The sequence below is a fragment of the Mytilus galloprovincialis genome, chromosome 6 (assembly GCF_965363235.1).
Source record: "Mytilus galloprovincialis chromosome 6, xbMytGall1.hap1.1, whole genome shotgun sequence".
Lineage (NCBI taxonomy): Eukaryota > Metazoa > Mollusca > Bivalvia > Mytilida > Mytilidae > Mytilus > Mytilus galloprovincialis.
The window spans coordinates 99,800,562-99,821,788 of NC_134843.1; the positions used below are offsets into that span (position 1 = coordinate 99,800,562).

General features: G+C 32.4%; 1 protein-coding gene across 1 annotated transcript in view; it reads left to right on the plus strand.

The window, feature by feature from the left end:
* Nucleotides 1–269: 269 nt before the first annotated feature.
* Nucleotides 270–21,227, plus strand: part of LOC143080934 (magnesium-dependent phosphatase 1-like) — a 34,470-nt gene continuing 13,512 nt past the window's right edge. The window contains exon 1 of the mRNA XM_076257127.1: nucleotides 270–456. Coding sequence (XP_076113242.1) covers nucleotides 414–456 — 43 coding nt within the window. The 5' untranslated portion in view covers nucleotides 270–413. The remainder of the gene's footprint in view (nucleotides 457–21,227) is intronic.

Below are 21,227 nucleotides of genomic sequence, written 5' to 3' on the forward strand. Positions count from 1 at the left end.
CAGGTTTTCAACGGCGAAAAACAAATTATCAATTCGATGTCTTCATGGTGATCAAAATATATGCACATTGAATCAACGAACCAGCGTTATTTTTCACCACGTGATAATAATATCGGCTGCAACGTAACAAACGTTTCCGCGCCAAATTTTCTACATATACCAGATCGACTACCACTCAATATTCATTTTCGACAGTTAAACACTTTGGTTAATAAGACTTAAATGTGGAAGATAGAGCGTTTAACAAGCATCTGCCCTCTGTGTATACTTGATTGTGTATAGTATTGCCAATCTTACAAATTGAATTGGCGGGCTGTCAATCCATCAATATCCAAGGATGAGCGTGTGACAAAAAAAAATACAAAGAATTATTCATTTATTCTTAAATTGGGACACAACTTTTTCAATTTAAAATGGACAGTAAACCGAAACCAAAACTTATAGTTTTCGACTTAGGTAAGTTATCAAATTTAAATATATAGCAATCCAATATTAGTTACACATGTTTTATTTCATTATTAAGGGGGGCATGCGATTTAATTCTTGGACACTTCGTTTAAATTGTATATTTCATTTTGTTTCTGTTATAACGAAAGATAATATTATAATAACTTAATTTAAGGAACAAAAGGTAAAAGAAACTGAAAATAAAGGTACGAAACTAGGAGTGTTTTCTTGCACCGAAAAAAAGGAAGAGAGACACAGATTTTAAAAAATAGATAATAATATAACTCTGCCAGAGTTGGTTTTTCTAAATGAAAGTCATCGTTCTCATTAGTATTATAAGATGCTACGCCCTGCGATGATAGACTATTGACTGTTACCTCATCAAACATAAATCTGCCAAAGAATCTACCACGACACATGACTGATGACAGAAACACATTACCTATCTTCTTGATGGACTAACATGAATCATGTGTTTAAAGGAGTATGATTTTTCTCAAGGGATTCCGGGTAATAATCATATGTTAAAAGGAGTCTGATTATTCCAAAGTGATACCGGGTAATAGTTACATACATGTATTAGTAGTACATGCAATATTTCATAAGGTCATTTGTTGCCTTGTATTGTTTTCTGGTCTTTGGTCGGGTTGTTGTCTATTTGACTCATTCCCCGATTTCATTCTCTAGTCCAATAGAAAAGGGAAAATAATATCGCTTTCAGCTACCTTCTTAAATGTCTTTGTAGCTGAGATTTTTGTTTTAACAAAAGTAGGTGTAACTCTTATCTAACAGAAATGGTGGCACTCTTATTTTACAAGAAACAGGCACATGTATTTAACAAAACGGTGGCACTCTTATTTTACAGTAGAGATAACCCTCTAGTTAAACAGAATGTTAAAACATACTTTTTACAGTCGCCCATAAAGCTAATAAGAATTTAAATACAACCAAATAAAAGATAATATAAATTTGCAGGTAAATTCCATAACAGCCTGGTTCCAACGACCTTTTTACTCTATTTACGTTACTTTGGTGTGCGACATGCAAGCGTAGTAGAAAAAACTGATAAAGAGCAAATTCACAAGGAAAGCTCCTGTCGAATTTAATTTGAAAAAAAGATAAGAATCATGGTACGTAGCCGTTGATACGATGCGCGCAATACTAGACGTTTATAAATGATAGCTAATATTGTTACTATTTGCAAGTGCAATTATTTTCCCTAACAATCTTACAATATTTAGGGTATACATAATTTATTATTCTTTTTTTTTTCTACTATCAAAAAATAAATAATCTTTTCTAGAAGTGAAATCTGCATTCTCTACTATATATATAGTTCTAAATCGATGCCTCTCATAGTAACGAAAAAAGTAAAATATTAAAAATAATGAACTCCCAGGAAAATTCAAAACGGAAATTCCCTGATCAAATGGCAAAATCAAAAGCTCAAACACATCCAACGAATGGATAACAACTGTCATATACAGGCAAGATATTAACACATACTTCTTTTCCTTTTTCAATGACTCATTTACTACTGTCTCACTAACGTTTTATTGTAAATCTGATTAAAATGATAACCTTTAGTCTATCATTAACTCATCATAGATACCAGGATTAGAATTTTGTACGCCAGACGCGCGTTTCGTCTACACGAGACTCGTCGATGACGCTCTGAGAAAAAAACCTTAAAAAAGACCTTTTTATCATGGTTGGAAATCCCAATGATAATTCATGTATTTTTATTTGTTATCACACCCTCGTATTAATACATCAGACGGCTCTTTTATCTTGGAATCCTTTTTTTTTAAAGATAAAACTCGGTGATTACTGTAAATTTGTGTCCATTAAGTTTTTTCACCTAGGATTCAACTGAAAAACTCAACTTATAAACAGCACGTGCTATCAAATATCAATTTATCGCAAATCAAAAAAATAAATATATGGTAAACATATTTCAATTAACGTGATCTGGAATGTACATGATAAGTGTGAGATACCATCAAGAAATACCGATATTTATCCATTCACGTCTCAAAAAGTTCAAAGTAGTAATGTTTTAAAGTCTAAGTCGCCGTTTAATAGAAACCATTACCGCTAAAACTCATGTTTTCGATAATGCAAAGTTCGTTGAAAAACGATTTTATTTTATGTTTACGCTGGTAAATCAGTTGACATAACACGTGCATTACTAAGTCTGTTAATATTGTCTCTCAGTCATAGAATGGCTTCCCTTAATTATTGCAAGACTCAGTTTGTTAATATTGTCTCTCAGTCATAGAATCGCTTACCTTAATTATTGCAAGACACAGTTTGTTAATATCGTCTCTCAGTCATAGAATGGCTTCCCTTAATTATTGCAAGACTCAGTTTGTTAATATTGTCTCTCAGTCATAGAATCGCTTACCTTGATTATTGCAAGACACAGTTTGTTAATATTGTCTCTCAGTCATAGAATCGCTTACCTTAATTATTGCAAGACACAGTTTGTTAATATTGTCTCTCAGTCATAGAATGGCTTCCCTTAATTATTGCAAGACTCAGTTTGTTAATATTGTCTCTCAGTCATAGAATGGCTTACCTTAATTGTTGCAAGACTCAGTTTGTTAATATTGTCTCTCAGTCATAGAATCGCTTACCTTAATTATTGCAAGACTCAGTTTGTTAATATTGTCTCTCAGTCATAGAATCGCTTACCTTAATTATTGCAAAACACAGTTTGTTAATATTGTCTCTCAGTCATAGAATCGCTTACCTTAATTGTTGCAAGACTCAGTTTGTTAATATTGTCTCTCAGTCATAGAATCGCTTACCTTAATTATTGCAAGACCTACCTATTAGAACATTACAGTTATATATGACAGCTGTTAATATTTTATAGTTCTGTAATAAGTTAACTTTCTGTGTGTATCGTTACCATCATTTTTTATCTGATTTCTATGTGAAAAAATGAATAGTTACTGTATATTGTTAGCTGAGTACATCGGTTTTATAAAAAAAAAATGCGTGGAAGGTCAATAGATATTTCCAAAAATATCGGACACAAAAGGCACCACCAACTAGTTCCTATAGATTGAAATTGAAAAAACCCAGCACATTGTCAAGCTTTGTATCACAATATTAGTAGTGATAAACCAGTTGTACGTTTATAGATCTAAACGAATGCGTCACTGACCAGTTTTTTTTTTTTTGCGATACACTGTGTAACTACGTCCTTCTAAAAACATTTTGTGAGTTGGAATTGGAAGTTCTCTACGGTTTTTTTTTTTTTTTTTTTTTTTTTATTATTTAAGATTTTTACCCCTTACCGTTGATTGACTAAAGCTTTTCTAAATTCTTTCATTGATAGAAATATTTGGTTGGGGATTTTAGTTGTACCAGAATTCTGATTAAAAACTAGACATCCTGTCCAAATTTTTACGGTAATTTTGTTTATAAAGATCGTAAATTTAGATACGACCCTTGTTAACTCATTGCAATTGATCCTGCGAGTGAACTATTCTTAAAGTGCTCAATTTCCACATCAGAAAATGACTGTACCAAGTTAGAAATATGACAGTTGTTTTCCATTTGTTTGATGTATTTGCGCCTTTAATTTTGTCATTTGATAAGGGGCCTTCCTTCCGCGGGGTTTTGGTGAATGTAAACAGAAAGATACGAGGACCGAGAATACTGAACACAAACAGAGAAAACGTTATTTAAATGGTATCTTTGTGCTTCTGAAGGTTATCGAAATGATAGTTTTAAACATATACTCAAATTTAAATACGTCGGATATCTTTTTTAAAGATAGTTCTTGTTGAAATTTCCTTTCAGCTCGGTAATTTTCATAATGCTTTTGTTACACAGTATAGCAGACTCTTGAGATATTGTTTTTATCGATATTGAAATTGGTTATGATTTCAAAATTAGAAATAATAATTAGATATTATATATTGCTATATATGTAAGTATTTATGAATACTCAAGATCGTACATCCTGTCGACATTGTTTACTTATATTTTGGCATTGCACAAGGGAATGCCCAGGTATGGGGAGGTTTGAGTGCTCATAAGCATTTTTGATTCCGCCAATATCTGTGTCTGTCCAAAGTCAGGACCTGCAATTCAGTGTTGGGTGTTGGTTCGTGTTTGTAATATATTTATTTTTTTACTTTATTATATAACTCAGAGTTTATATTAATAATGCTGTTCAATCTTTCAGAGAAAATACCAGATCTGTCCGTAAAACATATCTTTTAATGTACTAGTATTACAAAGCATTACGTGCTATAATCAAAACAAAAAAAAACACATTTTTATATTCTCATATTGCCTAATTATCTACGAGTAAATGTATTTGGCTTCGTTTGATATGACAGTTGCGGTGATATAAAAAATGGGGCAAATCTTAATGACAATGTTCTTTAGAATTCAAAGCATACACTCTTCACGATTACGGAATAACGCATGCGTCACTTACGTAACTTTAAAAAACTCAGTTTTTGTTTGTGTATTGGAAAATAATCAACTAGTTATTGATGGCACGTAGAAAGGAGCGACATTGCTAACTATCTAACAAATTTTGTGGTAATTTTTTGTGCATGCCAAGATTATGCTTTTTTTGTGGTTTCCGTTGTTTTAGGTATATAGACATGCTGTCACGATCTGGTTAAAAAGAGGCGGAAGGTAAAAATCGAAACTTATTAGTCGAGGATAGACTTGCAATATCTTGATAAAAACAAAAACGATTAAAATTCCAGTCACGAAACATTACATAAAAATAATAATAAAGACTGAGCCACCTGAACCTCTGCTAAACCGAGGGTTTGCGGTCATTCAACTTTACCTAGTGTTCGGAGTGGTACGAAATTTGTGCTCGACTCACCAAATCCAGTATTTTGATTGGTTGATTTCTGAGTCCGAGTACAATAGTCGTGCTTGAATATTTTTGACCGCGATACCAGGACAGGAGTGGTATCGGGTAACACAAATGAATATTAGTTTCATTAAAATATCTTTTCTTTTAAAAACAATAATATCATATAATTGAAAGCAGTTGACAATAAAGAGGGCTGCTTTGTACCTATTACATGCATTATGTTAAGATAATCAGGTCAAGATCTGTCTGCCCTGAAATTTTCAGATGAATCAGACAACCTGTTGTATAATAGTTCACCGGAAAAAGTAAGAAACCATAAAGGTTTTACTATAATAGTTTGATAATATAAAAAAAAAAATAGAAAAGGCTAAACCAATAAAAAAAAATCTGAAAGAAAAGAACTAACAACACAATTATAACTGAATAATAGTATAATTGTAAACTCGTTCGAATTAAGTTGCGCCGTCTAGTTAAGGGCATACGATACAGTTACAGGGAAGGTAATGACGTTGCTAACGTAAAATGTTATTTTCGCGACGTCAAACTATGACATATCGGGAAAAGATGCATTTTTCCACTGATTTTTATCATTCAAACTGATTTAATTTGAAAACGAGTGCATGGACCCCTATTTTTTAAAACAGCAATTTGTTTCATTTTGCAAGGAGATTATGTGACCCAAATTTTATCAAACTGTAAATAGCGCAATTTTTTTAATTTTAATAAACATGCAGCAAAAAATGACGTTTTTTTTCTATTCATGAACATTTGATAAATATAGAGTTATTTCAGAATAAAAATTGCATAAATTTTTAATGATACTTAATGATACAGAAATTACGGATTATTTAACAAAAAACAATTTGTGTTTATCTTTTAAAACAAAAAAGTTATGTCTTTCTTTCGAAAAAGAAAATACGGACACAAATCTGAATTTTGAGCAAATATACAAAATTTCGACCTCATTTTACTCAAAAAGTAGCACATGAAGGTATATTTTTGATTACATATTTGATTTAATTAGGTAAAAAATAGCCTATATGCAAATTTTCATCAACTTGTAAATACAGGTTCAAAACTGTATCGTATGCCCTTAAACGTGAGGTGGCCAGACACGTTAAAAGTTAGGGCTGTTATGGAGTCGAAATGGACTGTTTAAACCACCTCGATTCCAATTTACATGTTCTTAAATTTTCTCTTATGATTGATTTAATCATGAAGGATATTTTGTTAATTTATTTTATTTTGAAAAGATCCTTTGGTCACCTAATTTATGGATGGAACTTCAATTAAAGAGTTTATGAATATTAATGTGTAACTGTATATTAATTGTATCAAGAGATTCGTTTTGAAACCATAAATATCTCATTTCATCTTTTAAATAGCTTCGTTTACCTTGTTTTATTTAAATGTTTGTATGACATTTGTACATCAAAAGTTTTCGCTCGAATTATAGCTCATAAAACAAATGCTGTTTATGATTTATAGTTGGTTTTGCAAAAAATACGTAGCGCCTAGATACTAATTTTATAATTGCATCATTGTCATTTTTGTGTTTCGTAACTTTGATTATGTAAAAATTACACGGTAATTTCACATTACAGAAAGTTCTATGTGAAATTCACAGACGCGTGGCATCCTTTGAAAGATGCGTTATGTAAATAATCGATAAAGAGTTAAAAGCACCGAGAAGACAGCGAATTACACAACTTGCTAATTTCGCAATGTTGTATTTCGATTTGTATATTTAACGGAACATCACCGATAAACATATCCTTGTAAGTTGATATAGGTTGAACAATCATTATTCAAACGCGATTTGTCAGATTATGAAAAAGTTCTGAATCGTAAATCCTTCAACAGAAATTTCATTCATTGCATTGCAAGATTGCATGCCACGAGAGTTTGTCATCATCTTACATTAATATTAATCATGTATGATTGCATGCATGTTCTTAACAGACTATGGTTAATAAACTAAGCTATTCGATTGGATCAAATAAACACTCGATATGACTATGCTCTACGATTGAATCAAGTGAAAATTATTCATACGTCAAGTCGTTCTCGTTTGACCCGACTAAATTTTAGAGTATTCGTATTTGAAAGACTAGTTAGTCAAAAGATATGAGGTACGCTGAGTAATTAAAGACTGATAATGCAATAGTAATGCCAAAAGACAAGGTCTGTACGATAAGGGAATAAGACTAGCTAGTCAATAGTAATGTCAGGACAAGGTCAGTACGATAAGTGAAAAGTCGGTTTAATCAATAGTCATGTCAGAGGACAAGGTCAGTACGATAAGTGAGAAGACTGTTTCTCTTATGGTTGGGGCCTGTTATCTAACTCCCACGTGAATAGATATTTTTCGTATCACACCGTACGGAGTGTGATATGAAAAAGTGATATCAAAATTACGTTAATTTGATTGGCTTATCTCGTAAATTTCCAATATTTTCATTGGCCGTTGATCAGGTCATTATTCACTGGAAAAGGTCATGCCGGGACTACTATTTTTCTTGACAACTGATTGTTTACTTCCGGTAAAACAGATGACGCCCGTAGCAACAACTCTCGCCACGAAAATAATCATAAAAACATTTGTTTTTTACCATACGTTTTACAGCTTGTGATAATTCAATATCGTTTGAATTAAACTGAGTCATCTCATTTTTAAATATATAAAATCAGCCTTTCAGAGCGAATAAAATAAAACCATATTAGTTCAAAAAGTATACAGATCAGTACGCGTTGCAAAGAAAAACGGCCGTAGCAACACAACTCGCAACAAATAGGCCACGCACATACAATTTTTTGCCATAAGAGAAATAGGTTTAACAACTTGCGAGAATTAGATATCGCTTGATATCAACTCTCGTTATTTAATTTGAATAATAATAAACTCGCCATAGGCTCGTTTATTATTATTGAAATTAAATAATTCGAGTTGATATCAATCGATATCTAATTCTCACTCGGTATGAAACCTATAATTAACCAATTGTCATGTCAAAGGACAAGGTCAGTACGATTAGTGAAAAACATGATGAGTCAATACTATATCAAATACAAGGAGGCTACACTAAGTAGAAATCACTGGTAAATCTATAGTAATGTCAAAGTACAAGGTCAGTGCGTTTAGTAAGGAGACTGGTAAGTCAATAATGACATACCGAAGGACAAGGTCAGTACGATGGCTAGTCAATAGTTTTGTCAAAGGGCAAGGTCAGTGCGGTAATGAAAAAGACTGATAAGTCAAAAGTAATGTTAAAGGACAAGGTCAGTACGATGAATGAAAAAAGACTGCTTAGTCAATAGTTATATCAAAGGACAAGGTCAGTACGATAAATGAAAAAGACTGATAAGTCAAAAGTAATGTTAAAGGACAAGGTCAGTACAATAAATGAAAAAGACTGCTTAGTCAATAGTTATATCAAAGGACAAGGTCAGTACGATAAATGATAAAGACTGCTTATTCAACAGTTATATCAAAGGACAAGGTCAGTACGATAAATGAAAAAGACTGCTTAGTCAAGGACAAGGTCAGAAAGATAAATGAAAAAGACTGCTGAGTCAAGGACAAGGTCAGTACGATAAATGAAAAAGACTGATAAGTCAAAAGTAATGTCAAATACAAGGTCAGTACGATAAGTGAAATAAACTGCTATGTCAATAGTTATGTCAAAACATAATAGAGTTGCGCTAAGTGGAAAGACTAGTTAGTCAATAGTTATGTCTTATCCTTAAAAAAAACACACCTTAAGATAATATGTGATGATAATCGGGTTACCGTGATTATTTGATCACCACAAACAAGTGTTGAGAACAAAAACCTCGTTAAAGCCGAGAATTCCGTCAGCAGCTCCTCCTTAAACAATTCGGATAGAATCAGACAACAGAATCTCGACATCTTCATTGAAAACAGGTGAGAAAATAATCACCCATAATCGCTATCTTTCAAATTTGTCAGAAAAAAGTTAATTACTGCCACCATTAAATATTCATTATATTAAAAAATATCCGGAATTAATAGACTTGTGTTTGACTTCTTTGTTGCGTGATTAGAACGTCTAAATCAGGAAGACTTTGATCTATTTATAGAAAAATAAGTCAAGGTTAAATTCAGGTTCTTGATATTTCGATTAAATATTTGATGATATTTGTTGGATCATACATTTGATTTATTTGCACATCTGTCGATGACGTATTTTCACTCTAAGTACATTCGATGATTGTCTGTCTTGAAATGGGAACAACGTTTAACAAGTAACATGACAATATTTGTAAAGGAATGTTGGGTCATTTTCCAACTCAGTGGCCTGTTTCCTCTTCTCCATGTGGCTCATATATAAAGGTGGCTCGGGAAATATAAAGCACTGCCACGGAATATGAGCCTATATTGCCGGACGGTGAAAATTCCGAATAACATATAATCCCCGCAAATTTTAAATTTACGTTATGTAATGAGGTACAATGGCAACATATCATTGTAAATATATTTTCAACGAAGAAAATATATGTTTTATAGGACGATTTACCAAAGACTGTTGCGAATGAATACCGTATATATACCAAAACTATAAAGACAAAGAACAAAACTATGCATATAACACGAGTATACACTTTGACAATGCGATTGGCAACCTTAATTGTGTTCCATAGAACTAATGTGTCTGCGTTTCTGCTTTTATATAGATTAAAAGCACCATTATATTCTACAATGACAGAAACGTACTGATGTAATATGAAATTAACTCTGTATTCTCACCTGGAGTTGTTGTGGTCTGTATAATGCTTGTCCGCTGAAGATGTTCTTGAACTTTTGACTTAACATGATTAAGGTGGAACCCTGCCATGTGAACATGCTAAAATCATTATTGGTTCCCAGTCAAAAAATTAAATATTTCAATCAGCCTGCAAGTTGAATGATATAAAATGGATAATATTTGATGAATGGCCAACACTAATAAAATATACTATTCTGTTGGAGTTAAACCAAGGCAATAATTTGATTTTAACGTGTTTTTTTTTAAGTCCTCTGATAACTATTTATCAAAGTTTGAATGATATATATATCATGTTAAAGAAAAGAATTGTAAAACTTAGAAACTGTTTGTTTATCTGTAACGTTATTTTAATATAAAACTTTACCGAGCAAAAACACTATGGTGCCTTCTCGCTAAAGGAGGAACAAGAAATGGGCAGACACTTAAAATTAATTACTTCCTAATGCAAAGGCATACAAATTATTCATGGTTGACGATCGTACTTTGACCTATAGTTGATAACTTCTGTGTCATTTTGGTCTCTGATGGAGAGTTTTGTCATTGGCAATCTTACCATATCTTCTTGTTATCGTCGGTTTCCATAACGTCATACTAGTTTAAAAAAAATTAGCAAGGGGGAAATTATTTAATTTCGAAATTGAAAATCAACGAAATGATAAACGAAGTTTCTATGTATTATGTATGTGCCTGTCCCAAGTCAGGAGCCTGTAATTCAGCGGTTGTCGTTTGTTTACGTGTTACATATTTGTTTTTCGTTCATTTTTTATATAAATAATGCCGTTAGTTTTCTCGTTGGAATTGTTTTACATTGTTATTTCAGGGCCTTTTATAGCTGACTATGCGGTATGGGCTTTGTTCATTGTTAATGGCCATACGGTTATCTTATTATTATTTCTATTTAAAAGATAAAGACTGACCAACACAGTGTACAGTAAGGTGCTTCCAAAGGGTAAACTGGTGGATATTTGTCTCATTGGTAATAATCATATCACACTTCCTCATATATATATGAACCATTTAAAGATGAACAAGTGGCGCTATTCGTGCTTTTGGTATGTTAAACCCTGCTGATACATTGAAAATAATACTCTTTCTTTCCATCAACTGATCCTTTCTTACAGTCATCGGAGCAAACTATGCAATTTACATTTGTGATTTTGGGGCTTTTTGTAGCTGACTATGCGGTATGGGCTTTGTTCATTGTTTATGGCCATACGGTGACCTATAGTTGTTAATTTCTGTGTCATTTGGTCCTTTGTGAAGAATTATCTCATTGGCAATCATACCCCATCTTTTTCTTTTTTTATATAAGAAGGCTAATTGATCATTATAATGTGCATGTGCATTCTGAAATGTCTTGATATACACATGAAATACTACAACGATTGATTACTAGTACCATTAAAAGATAACTAATGCAAATAATCGAATATAATATTTACATTATTTCCAAAAAAATCAATAGCTCCATCATTTCTGAACTTACAGATTTTTTTAACTCCTAGTTTATTGATATACATTGGTTAATCGTTCAGACATCTTGAAAACTGTAAACATCCTGTCGATATTTAACAAAACCTTTTTACCGATTAAGAAAGGCGTCGATTAGCGTGTGTTTTTACAGTTGTCAATGAAAGGCAGATCTCAAATTCATCAAATATTTAAGCAGAACACTGTTGTAAGCGTGAAATAAATTGCTGTTGTTTAGTCTGTTTTCCGTCTTCTCGATCTTGTATGTGTTTTATCTCTGAAATTTTAATTATTTTAGAACTGTAGCTTTGGTAATGTTGTAGATAATTTCTATTTGATTACAAAAAGGCATTTGGAGGCAAGTCTGCTTTCAATACTGAAAAACTATTCTTGCTCTGCGGAGTATGATGGGACGGTTCGTCAACTTTTAAATCACCGATTATCAAAATTTATTTAAAAGATATAGTCCCAGTTCCCTCGCGGCAAGGTGTGGTCAAGTCAATTGGATATCATTTGAGTATATGTTTGCCAGTTGTCCTGCCGAGGGTCAAAGGTTTACTCGGGGCACTCTACATTCCTTCACAGTTATACACTGGTCGCCATGATATAATCAAATCAAATCAAATCATTGTGTTGGTGTAAAATGCAAATATTGGATTGTTACCAAGACAAAGTGAAACATGACAATCATAACAAACATACAATATTGAAATTTAAACAGCATTCATATTCTATATAAAACATAAAGCTACATATATATTTAGATGTTTTGGAGGAGGTGATACTTTTTCAAATTTGAAAATATAAGTACATGAATGATATAGAAAAAAGTGTTGAAAATGGTGGTAAACACCAATGATAAATAATCCAGCTTTGGTCTTGTGAACAGAAATCTCGTATTATAGAGTACTATCATTATCATAGAGAGCAGGTTGATGATTGAAACTCTAGCAAGTATTAAAGTCATTTTTTGTTTGTTTTATACATGGAATTTCTAGGGAAATGTCAAACAAACCTACCATTAAAAATAACAATAACCAATAAACTGCTGTTTTACTCAATCATGGAAGATACAAAGAATGACGACAACAAGGTTTTTTTCTATCGTACATAATTCCCTAACGTTTACCTGATCTTACTGTTTGGAATTTGATAGAGAAAAAAAAACTCAATACAAGCATTCTGTAAATGTTTACCGAATTCTTTGATAACAAAAATTACAGTGTGGATGTCGACTTTTGGTGAGCTGACTACATCAATAATATTTGACATTAAAACGTTTTGTTGATCAACTTGTCTGTCCAATTTGCTAGGACTACAGTTATGTGAAAACCTCAGAGAATTTCAACATAGACATTTTTCTAGCACTCTCATGTCTACTGCATTTTTTCTAACTGTATAAAAGCCTTGTGGCTTCTCAGCATCGAGCTGATTGTCTTTGACATAAGCGGCTCTCATATCGAAACAAAGATGTCTGCCTTTCGAAGAAACCGCGCTAATTACTTATTATTACAGACATGATTGAAGATAAAACACGTGTAAACAATGTTCCAACAATTACTTTAACAGTTTTATCGACATCAGACGAAATACCAGTCAGGATAATTGGGTTGACCTTTACGCTGTAAGGTCATGAAAATTTCATGCAGTACTTACAAGAGTTGTAAAACTTGTCCACATCCAAGTAGGAGGTGATAAAAACAAAGAAAAAACCTTAAAAGAGCAAATTGTTTCATTCGTATCAATTTTCATACGTTTAAAATGCATACTTTTCGGCTTTGCACCACGAAAACTTTAATTTCGCTTGTTTGTCTGGTTTATACTGTCTAAATGTTATTCTCAGTCGTTCTGTTCCTTTTCATTTGTTTCTACGTGTCAATTCATAATATTGGAGTAGATTTAGGTTTGGTATAAAACACAATGTTTGTAAAAACTTCACAAAAAACACATGTTTTGGCATAAAGTGCTACCCAAACCAAAACATCATCAATATTTTAATACAATTGTAGCTGTTAGGTACATTCTGCTTTCCAATCTGCGAATTGGAACCATCCGGCGTAAACAGGCATTATACCGTACCTACCTTTTATTATATCGACAGTTTTGAAATATGAATTCACAAATTGAATTGACAAAATGACAGAACTTCAAAACTGCAAACTTGAGAGCAGACAAACAAGCCGTCCAATATTTGCAAAGGCATAAAGCCAAATCTAGAAAACTTTTCTGCTCAAATTTTGCGTTTTGAAATAACCAATTCCTTCTATTACAAAAAAAATGACTCTTACTAAAATAATAATAAGTTGTTGCGAAAACTGCTGTATCTACTATATATGTAGGACTCAAATCTATGGTGGATTCCAAATCTATGGCAGATTCCGAATCTATGGTGAAAGTGACGTCATGCTATTCCAAATCTATGGCAGATTTTTTATAATCCTAATCTATGGCAAGTTTTGTAGTTTCCTAATCCATGGCAGATTTTTATTGTTTCCAAATCTATGGCATTTTTTTTTTTGCAAATGAAAAACAATGCAGTACATTTTCGACAAGTGACTTGTCTTAAGAAAGAGGAAATATCTGACAACGGGAACGTTTCTATAAACATTTGTGAAATAAACATTCCATAATGGTCAACCAAAAAGAGTCATGAATTATAAATTCATAAACCTTAATACAGACTTCAAGATGAAATGATGTGCTCTGTAAAAAATAAACATTTTTAATCAATGCATGGTATCTGTTTAACACATTGATTAAACTGGCCAACTAATAAGTCCTTTTACAAACAAGAAGACCGCCTTTTGTATAAAGAAAATAATAAAAAGTAACAAATAAAAATAAACAGTTTGAATTTTCAAATAATATTTATTTCAGCGATATCGTTAATTCATCTTTTTTATTTGATGTGGATTTAAATTAAATTTGTATCCGGTAATTTTATCTTTCACTTTATAAACTTTGCCAGCCGCAGACCGTAGACTACTACCAAAACTCCCTTTTCTAAAATATGCGATACTGAAAATAGCCGCCGGTGCCCTTATTCATCGCGGGCATTGACCGGTACAGCATATGTTGTCCCTCTTCGGAATAGTAGGTCACATCTTCTTTTAAACCAACGGCAAATTTTTGTCAGAAAAATATTTAACTTCATCTTGAATGGTGTTCAAATCTATGGTTTCCGCCATCGTTAGCGGCGGCGAAAATGTAATATGGGGTTATTCAAAAGTGACGTTATATGTTACTCTCTCCCCCAGATCTGCCGTAGATTTGAAGAAAACAAAATTCTGTCATAGATTTCAAGTGAGTTGTTTGGCGTTTGAAACGTCACATTTACCATAGATTAGGAACCTGCCATAGATTTGGAACCCGCCATAGATTTCAGTCCTACATATATATATATATATGTGAGAATTAATTATTTCATACGTGTATGTACTCAATGTAATGGATAAAGTACAATGTATTTTCTGTTCACTATCGAGCAACCAACTCTAGAAGTACCAAATAATTGTTGTCGTAGTACTCTCACTGTACTTCAAAACGATAAGTATGTCTTTGTGGTATTCATTTGAGTTGTCAAGATACAGTGTTTTAACATGTACACTTGAACACAGCTGTTATCGTTGGTAGGATGCCACATTAGTACTTACATGTACCTAGTATAAATAATAACATTTAACGTTGTAATTTTTTAATACATATTAAATCAACCCAATCAATAAAATTGAGAATGGAAATGGGGAATGTGTCAAAGAGACAACAAACCGACCATAGAGCAGACAACAGCAGAAAGTCACCAACAGGTATTCAATGCAGCGAGAAATTCCCACACCCGGAGGCGTCATTCAGGTGGCCCCTCAACATATATATACTACTTCAGTGATAATAAACGCCAAACTAAACTCCAAATTGTACACAAGAAACTAAAATTAAAAATAATACAAGACTAACAAAGGCCAGAGGCTCCTGACTTGGGACAGGCGAAAAATTGCGGCGGGGTTAAACATGTTTATGAGATCTAACCCTCCCCCTATACCTATAGCCAATGCAGAAAAATAAACGCATAACAATACGCACATCAAAATTCAGTTCAAGAGAAGTCCGAGTCTGATGTCAGAAGATTTAACAAAAGAAACTAAACAAAATGACAATAATACATAAATAACATCAGACTACTATCAGTTAACTGACATGCCAGCTCCAACTTCAATTAAACTGATTGAAAGATTATGTCTTCATCATATGAATATCAGGCACAATCCTTCCCGTGAGGGGTTTAGTATCATACCATCATAACATATATGAGAAAAACATAACCCGTGTCATGCCAACAACTGTTTTTTTTTTTATATAAATGTGTTTAGTTGCGATGCAAAGACCCTATAAAAGTGAATCAATATTAACGCCAAGTAAAGGCAACAGTAGTATACCGCTGTTCAAAACTCGTAAATCTATGGACAAAAAAAAAAACAAAATCGGGGTAACAAACTAAAACTGAGGGAAACTACATTAAATATAAGAGGAGATTAACCACACAACATTAAAATGTAACACACACAGCAACGGACTAAGCATTAGACAAAATCCGATGAGAATAACCAATATAACATTAAAACCAAATACATGAATTTGGGATAGAAAAGTACAGTGACACGTCTTATAGTAATGTGAAGTCACACTCAAATATAGGAGAAAACAAACGACACAACGGAAACACAACGTAAAAATGTTACACACACAGAAACGAACTATGATATAACAATGGCCATTTTCCTGACTTGGTACAGGACATTTTTAAAGAATAAAATGGTGGGTTGAACCTGGTTGTGTGGCATGCCAAACCTCGCACTTTAATGACATTGTTAAATATAACATTAAAATGACAACATAATAGTACAGGACTTTAAATAGGAGAACGTATTAGGCAAAGAAACACATGAATAATAGATAACAAAAGGCATCAGGTTTAAAATTCAATACGTCAAAACCGCGCCTCGTCCACACAAGACTTATCAGTGACGACCAGATATAAAAGTTCGAAAGTCAAAAAAAAGGGGTACAAAGTTGTACAGCTCTGAGGATCAAAAGTTGAAAAAGGTTGTGCCAAATACAGCTAGGGTTTTCTGTTTGTGATAAGAACATCCTTATTATTGCAAAATATGCAATCTTTGATGACCTGACAACAGTATCGTAACTATATCCCTTCTTAATAAGTCTATTTAAAGGTTTTGTTAGCTTCTGAGGTGAATACCGACATTTTTGTGCTTTATAAAAAATAATTCCAAAAAATATTGGATGTGAAATACCTGAACGTATAAGAAGTCTGCATGTTGAGCTATATTTACGAATGATTTTCTTATACCGATGATGAAATTTATTAAATGTTTTGACTAGTTTGTGATATCGAAATCCCTGGTGTAATAATTTTTCAATCATACATAAATTTCTCTCATTAAAATCTAAAACACTGTTACATACACGAGCGAATCGTACAAGTTGAGATATGTAAACACCGTAAGATGGTGACAAGGGAACGTTACCATCTAAAAATGGATAATTAACGATAGGAAATGAGAAATCATCTCTTTTATCATAAATTTTAGTATTAAGCTTTCCGTTAATGATATATATTAAGATCGAGGAAAGGGCAGTGGTCATTGTTAGTATTAGCTTTATTTAAAGTAAGTTTCTTTAGTATACATACTGAAGTCGTCATTATCGAGAGCCAAAATATCGTCCAAATATCTAAAAGTATTATTAAATTTGTGTATCAGATGTTGTTTCGATGGGTCTTTGCTGATTTTTGTCATAAATTGTAACTCATAGCAATACAAAAACAGGTTCGAAATAAAACCCAATTCAAAACACATATCATACAATAGCTGTGTACATTCAAAGTTGAAACTTAACCCCGTTCGAGGAAAAAAGTATATAAAAAATACCGAACGACATGGTTAATACTGTATCACTTGCCATGTTGTCAAATCTGGGGTTGTAAGTTTTAATCCTGCATGTAGCAGTGCACTCTGCTTTTTTATTTAGTTTTCCTCCCGAAGGTCGTTGTTCTCACTGGGTTCTCCAGCTTCCTCCCGTAAAAACTGACCGCCACAAGATAGAACAATAATTAGACACAAATCAATCACACAACACACGCAAATTAAAAATTCAAACAAAATTACAAAATAAAAAAGATGTTGTAATTTATAGTAAATTGAACAAAGACTCATACACAAAAATTGTGTAGCAATGGACAATTATCGACTATTACCAGAAAGAAAAAAACATATAGCCGGCATTGATGTGATGTCAATAACCGTGTACAAACAGAACACAGAAACGCGAATCAAACTTATGCTTTCTTGTCTATGAAAAGAATAAGTGGATGAGGCATGAGGTATTGAATAATATTAATGACATGATTTTCCCGTTGAGAACACGGTTAGAATAAATGATTGCCATACAGTAGATTCTTTATCTCAGAGATCAACAGAATCTAAGGCACCATTGTATTACATTGAAATGCCTTATCTTGATTGATGCTACCGTTAAATGAATAGATGCTAATAAAACACTTCAATAGTATAGCATCTGAATGATTTAATATTTGTAATTTTAAGTAAAATAAAAAGTTGGATATTAATGTAAAATTTATTGTATAAACCTTGATAGTTATTCTCTTAATTAAAGGGTAAATTGCAAATGAAATTTTTCAAGACATGATCAATTCAAATTTTCAAAGATGCGTAATCGGTTGTTGAAAAAGGAAGCTTATATAATAGGACTGACGTCTCTGAAATTTATGTTCTGGTTAAGGATTAAAACAAAATACAAAGCTTATATAAAAGATGAAGAGCTATAATCCAAAAGGTCCAAAAAGTATAGCCAAATCCGTGAAAGGACTAAGAGCTTTGCATGAGGGAGATACATTCCTTAATTTATAATAATTTCTTACATTTTGTAACAGCAAATTTTAATAACACAAAAAAACCGTATTTCATGCCAGTACAGAAGCACTGGCTACTGGGCTGGTGATACCCTCGGGGACTAACAGTCCACCAGCAGAGGCATCGACCCAGTGGTAGTGCCAATAAACACTAAAGAATAAAACAAATGAAGTGGATACAACAATATTATAAGGAAAATTTACTACATACATGTACATGTACCTCCTGTTAACTCAAGACGACGAACAGCAATAACAGTGCCTTTCCTTTAAAATCTAACTTTCAAGTTCAATAGTGCTTTTGTATTATGTATTTACATGATTATGTATAAAAGATTCAAACTTTAAACCTTGTTGGTAGAGATTTGGTAAACGCAATACAGAAAACTCAAGATGGAGTAACAAAAAATACATCAATACACCAGAGGTAGAAACAAACTTGTTCATGAAGGATAAATAAGTCTTGTCCCTTTGTCAGGGAAGGGGGTGACAAAACAAATCTTTCAGTCTGAGTAAGACCGACAACCCCATAAAATAGTATTTATTTGTAATCATTTTAATACACGTTCCAGTTAATATAAATATTCTGGAATATCATTTTCCACTAGACCAAATATTTCAGTATTCGGTCCCCACAGAATAAAGGATATATTAAATGCTTGTCTTATGCTACAAAATAAGAACGGAAAAAATGTAATTTTAATGCAATAATAGAGCGCACGTGTGTCATAAGCACAAAACCAAACCAAATAAATGGTAATGAATGTAAAGTAATACATTTTTTGAATGACAATATAAAAGCATAATGTGCATACATCTGTTTCTTATCCTGACAAGTACCACCATTAATATCAACAGTAAAGAAATGTGGAAGCAGAAGGAAAACAAATAGGTGTTACGCAACAGTTATTTAATGTTCGCTTACATTACACAAAACTTTCCGATTACTCATTATGTAAAGATATGAATAATGTTCTATCTGAAATTTGAATTACATGATGTCAGTAATATTGATCAATGCGTTTAAGCAAACTTTGTACTTTTGTAAGATGAAGTATTAAGGGTCTTAAGTTATTAACGGCTTTCATCAGCATACAACATCGCTGTGAGCTAAATTCCTTTTTTAATGATGGTAATGTTTTACGATAAAAGAGTAGATTCCCTTAAAACCCTAAGCAATGTGGACCTCAATGAGTAGATTTGATTGATTGATTAAAACCATTTTCAGCACTACTGTGCACTTTCATTTTTAGAGGTGAAGGAAGTCTGAGTGCCCAAGAGAACCATCGATCTGCGGTAGGAAACTGACACCCCTATAGTCAATTAACATTGGAGTCGAGAGTCGATTTGAATAAAATGTGAAAATTATGTTTATTTGGTAGTAGTGTAAAATGAGTATCAAACCTAACTGCAAACTTGTTTAAAACCTGTAATTTGTGTTGACTACGTTGATTTGTTTAATGAGAACAATGACTGTCACTTAAGGTGCATAATGAGTGTTATAGTTTGATTTGTGTACTACGATGGCCGAAGTGAGCCGACAAAAATGGTATTTAAAACTAGTATAGTTGAGTGGCATTATCATAACAAACGACTTGAGATAGGTACCCTCGCTATGAGATGTTATTAAAAAGTGTTAATACTTACTCTTCTGCATGGTCTAGCTTATATTACTAAAAGTTCATTGGTGACCCAATAGACTTTATTCATATAATCGACTGACATTTGACCCCAGAGTAAAAAAAAAAATCAGGTTACCAACTCTGTGGTAGGACAGTCATGCAATTGAGCAACTTAAACAATTAAAATCAAGATTACAATCGTGTGCAATTTTTGGTGAATTTGTTTTTTGAAAGAAAAAAAAAGTGGTTTTCTCAAAATTGCACCATCTGTTACTATTAAGTTCAAAACGTTTAGCTTTAATGCTTTAAATGAGAAGATGACATATCTGAAGATGAGATGAAACGATGATATTGAAGACGACGATGACGACCGACATAATGCTTATGGTTCTGGTGAGCTATGAAGAAAAAACGGACAACGTAACATTTAACATTGAACGACTAATGATACAGTGTATCCTCTGTTTGATCTTTTGGCCGCTATTCAATGTATTTCTGGACTTTGGACGATTCTGAACTTAACATACTTAAAAATGATAAATTACTTTGTACTTTACGTTGTAAAATGGAAAGCTGGTATTTAGATTTATCATATCATTAAAATTCATATTTTTATCGAAAAGAGTGTTACTAGTTCACGAAGGGCGATTGAATGTTAACAATTATCAGTCAAAATTCCAAAAATAACATACAAGCTTCCTTAAATATAATTTATCTATTTTTTTAGTTAGATTGTGTCAGATAAGATAAGATAAGATAAGATAAGATAAGATAAGATTTTATTGATATAAAAATCCAAAATCTGGATTGTCATCAACACATACACAAAGAACAAACAAACAGTAATCATTACAATCAATTATATGTACATAAAATGGTAATATATATTTTCTTTCTTATCTATCTATTTGACTGAGGAGGTACAGTTTTACATCATAATTTATATACTAATTAACGTAAAATAGCTTAAGTTAGTGAACGTCTGAACTTGTACATCTCACTAATACCTTTTATGCAACATTTACTGACATCATAATCGTTACTTCGAAATATGAGGTGAAATTTTTCTATGTCTGAAAGATTATTGAAAGATG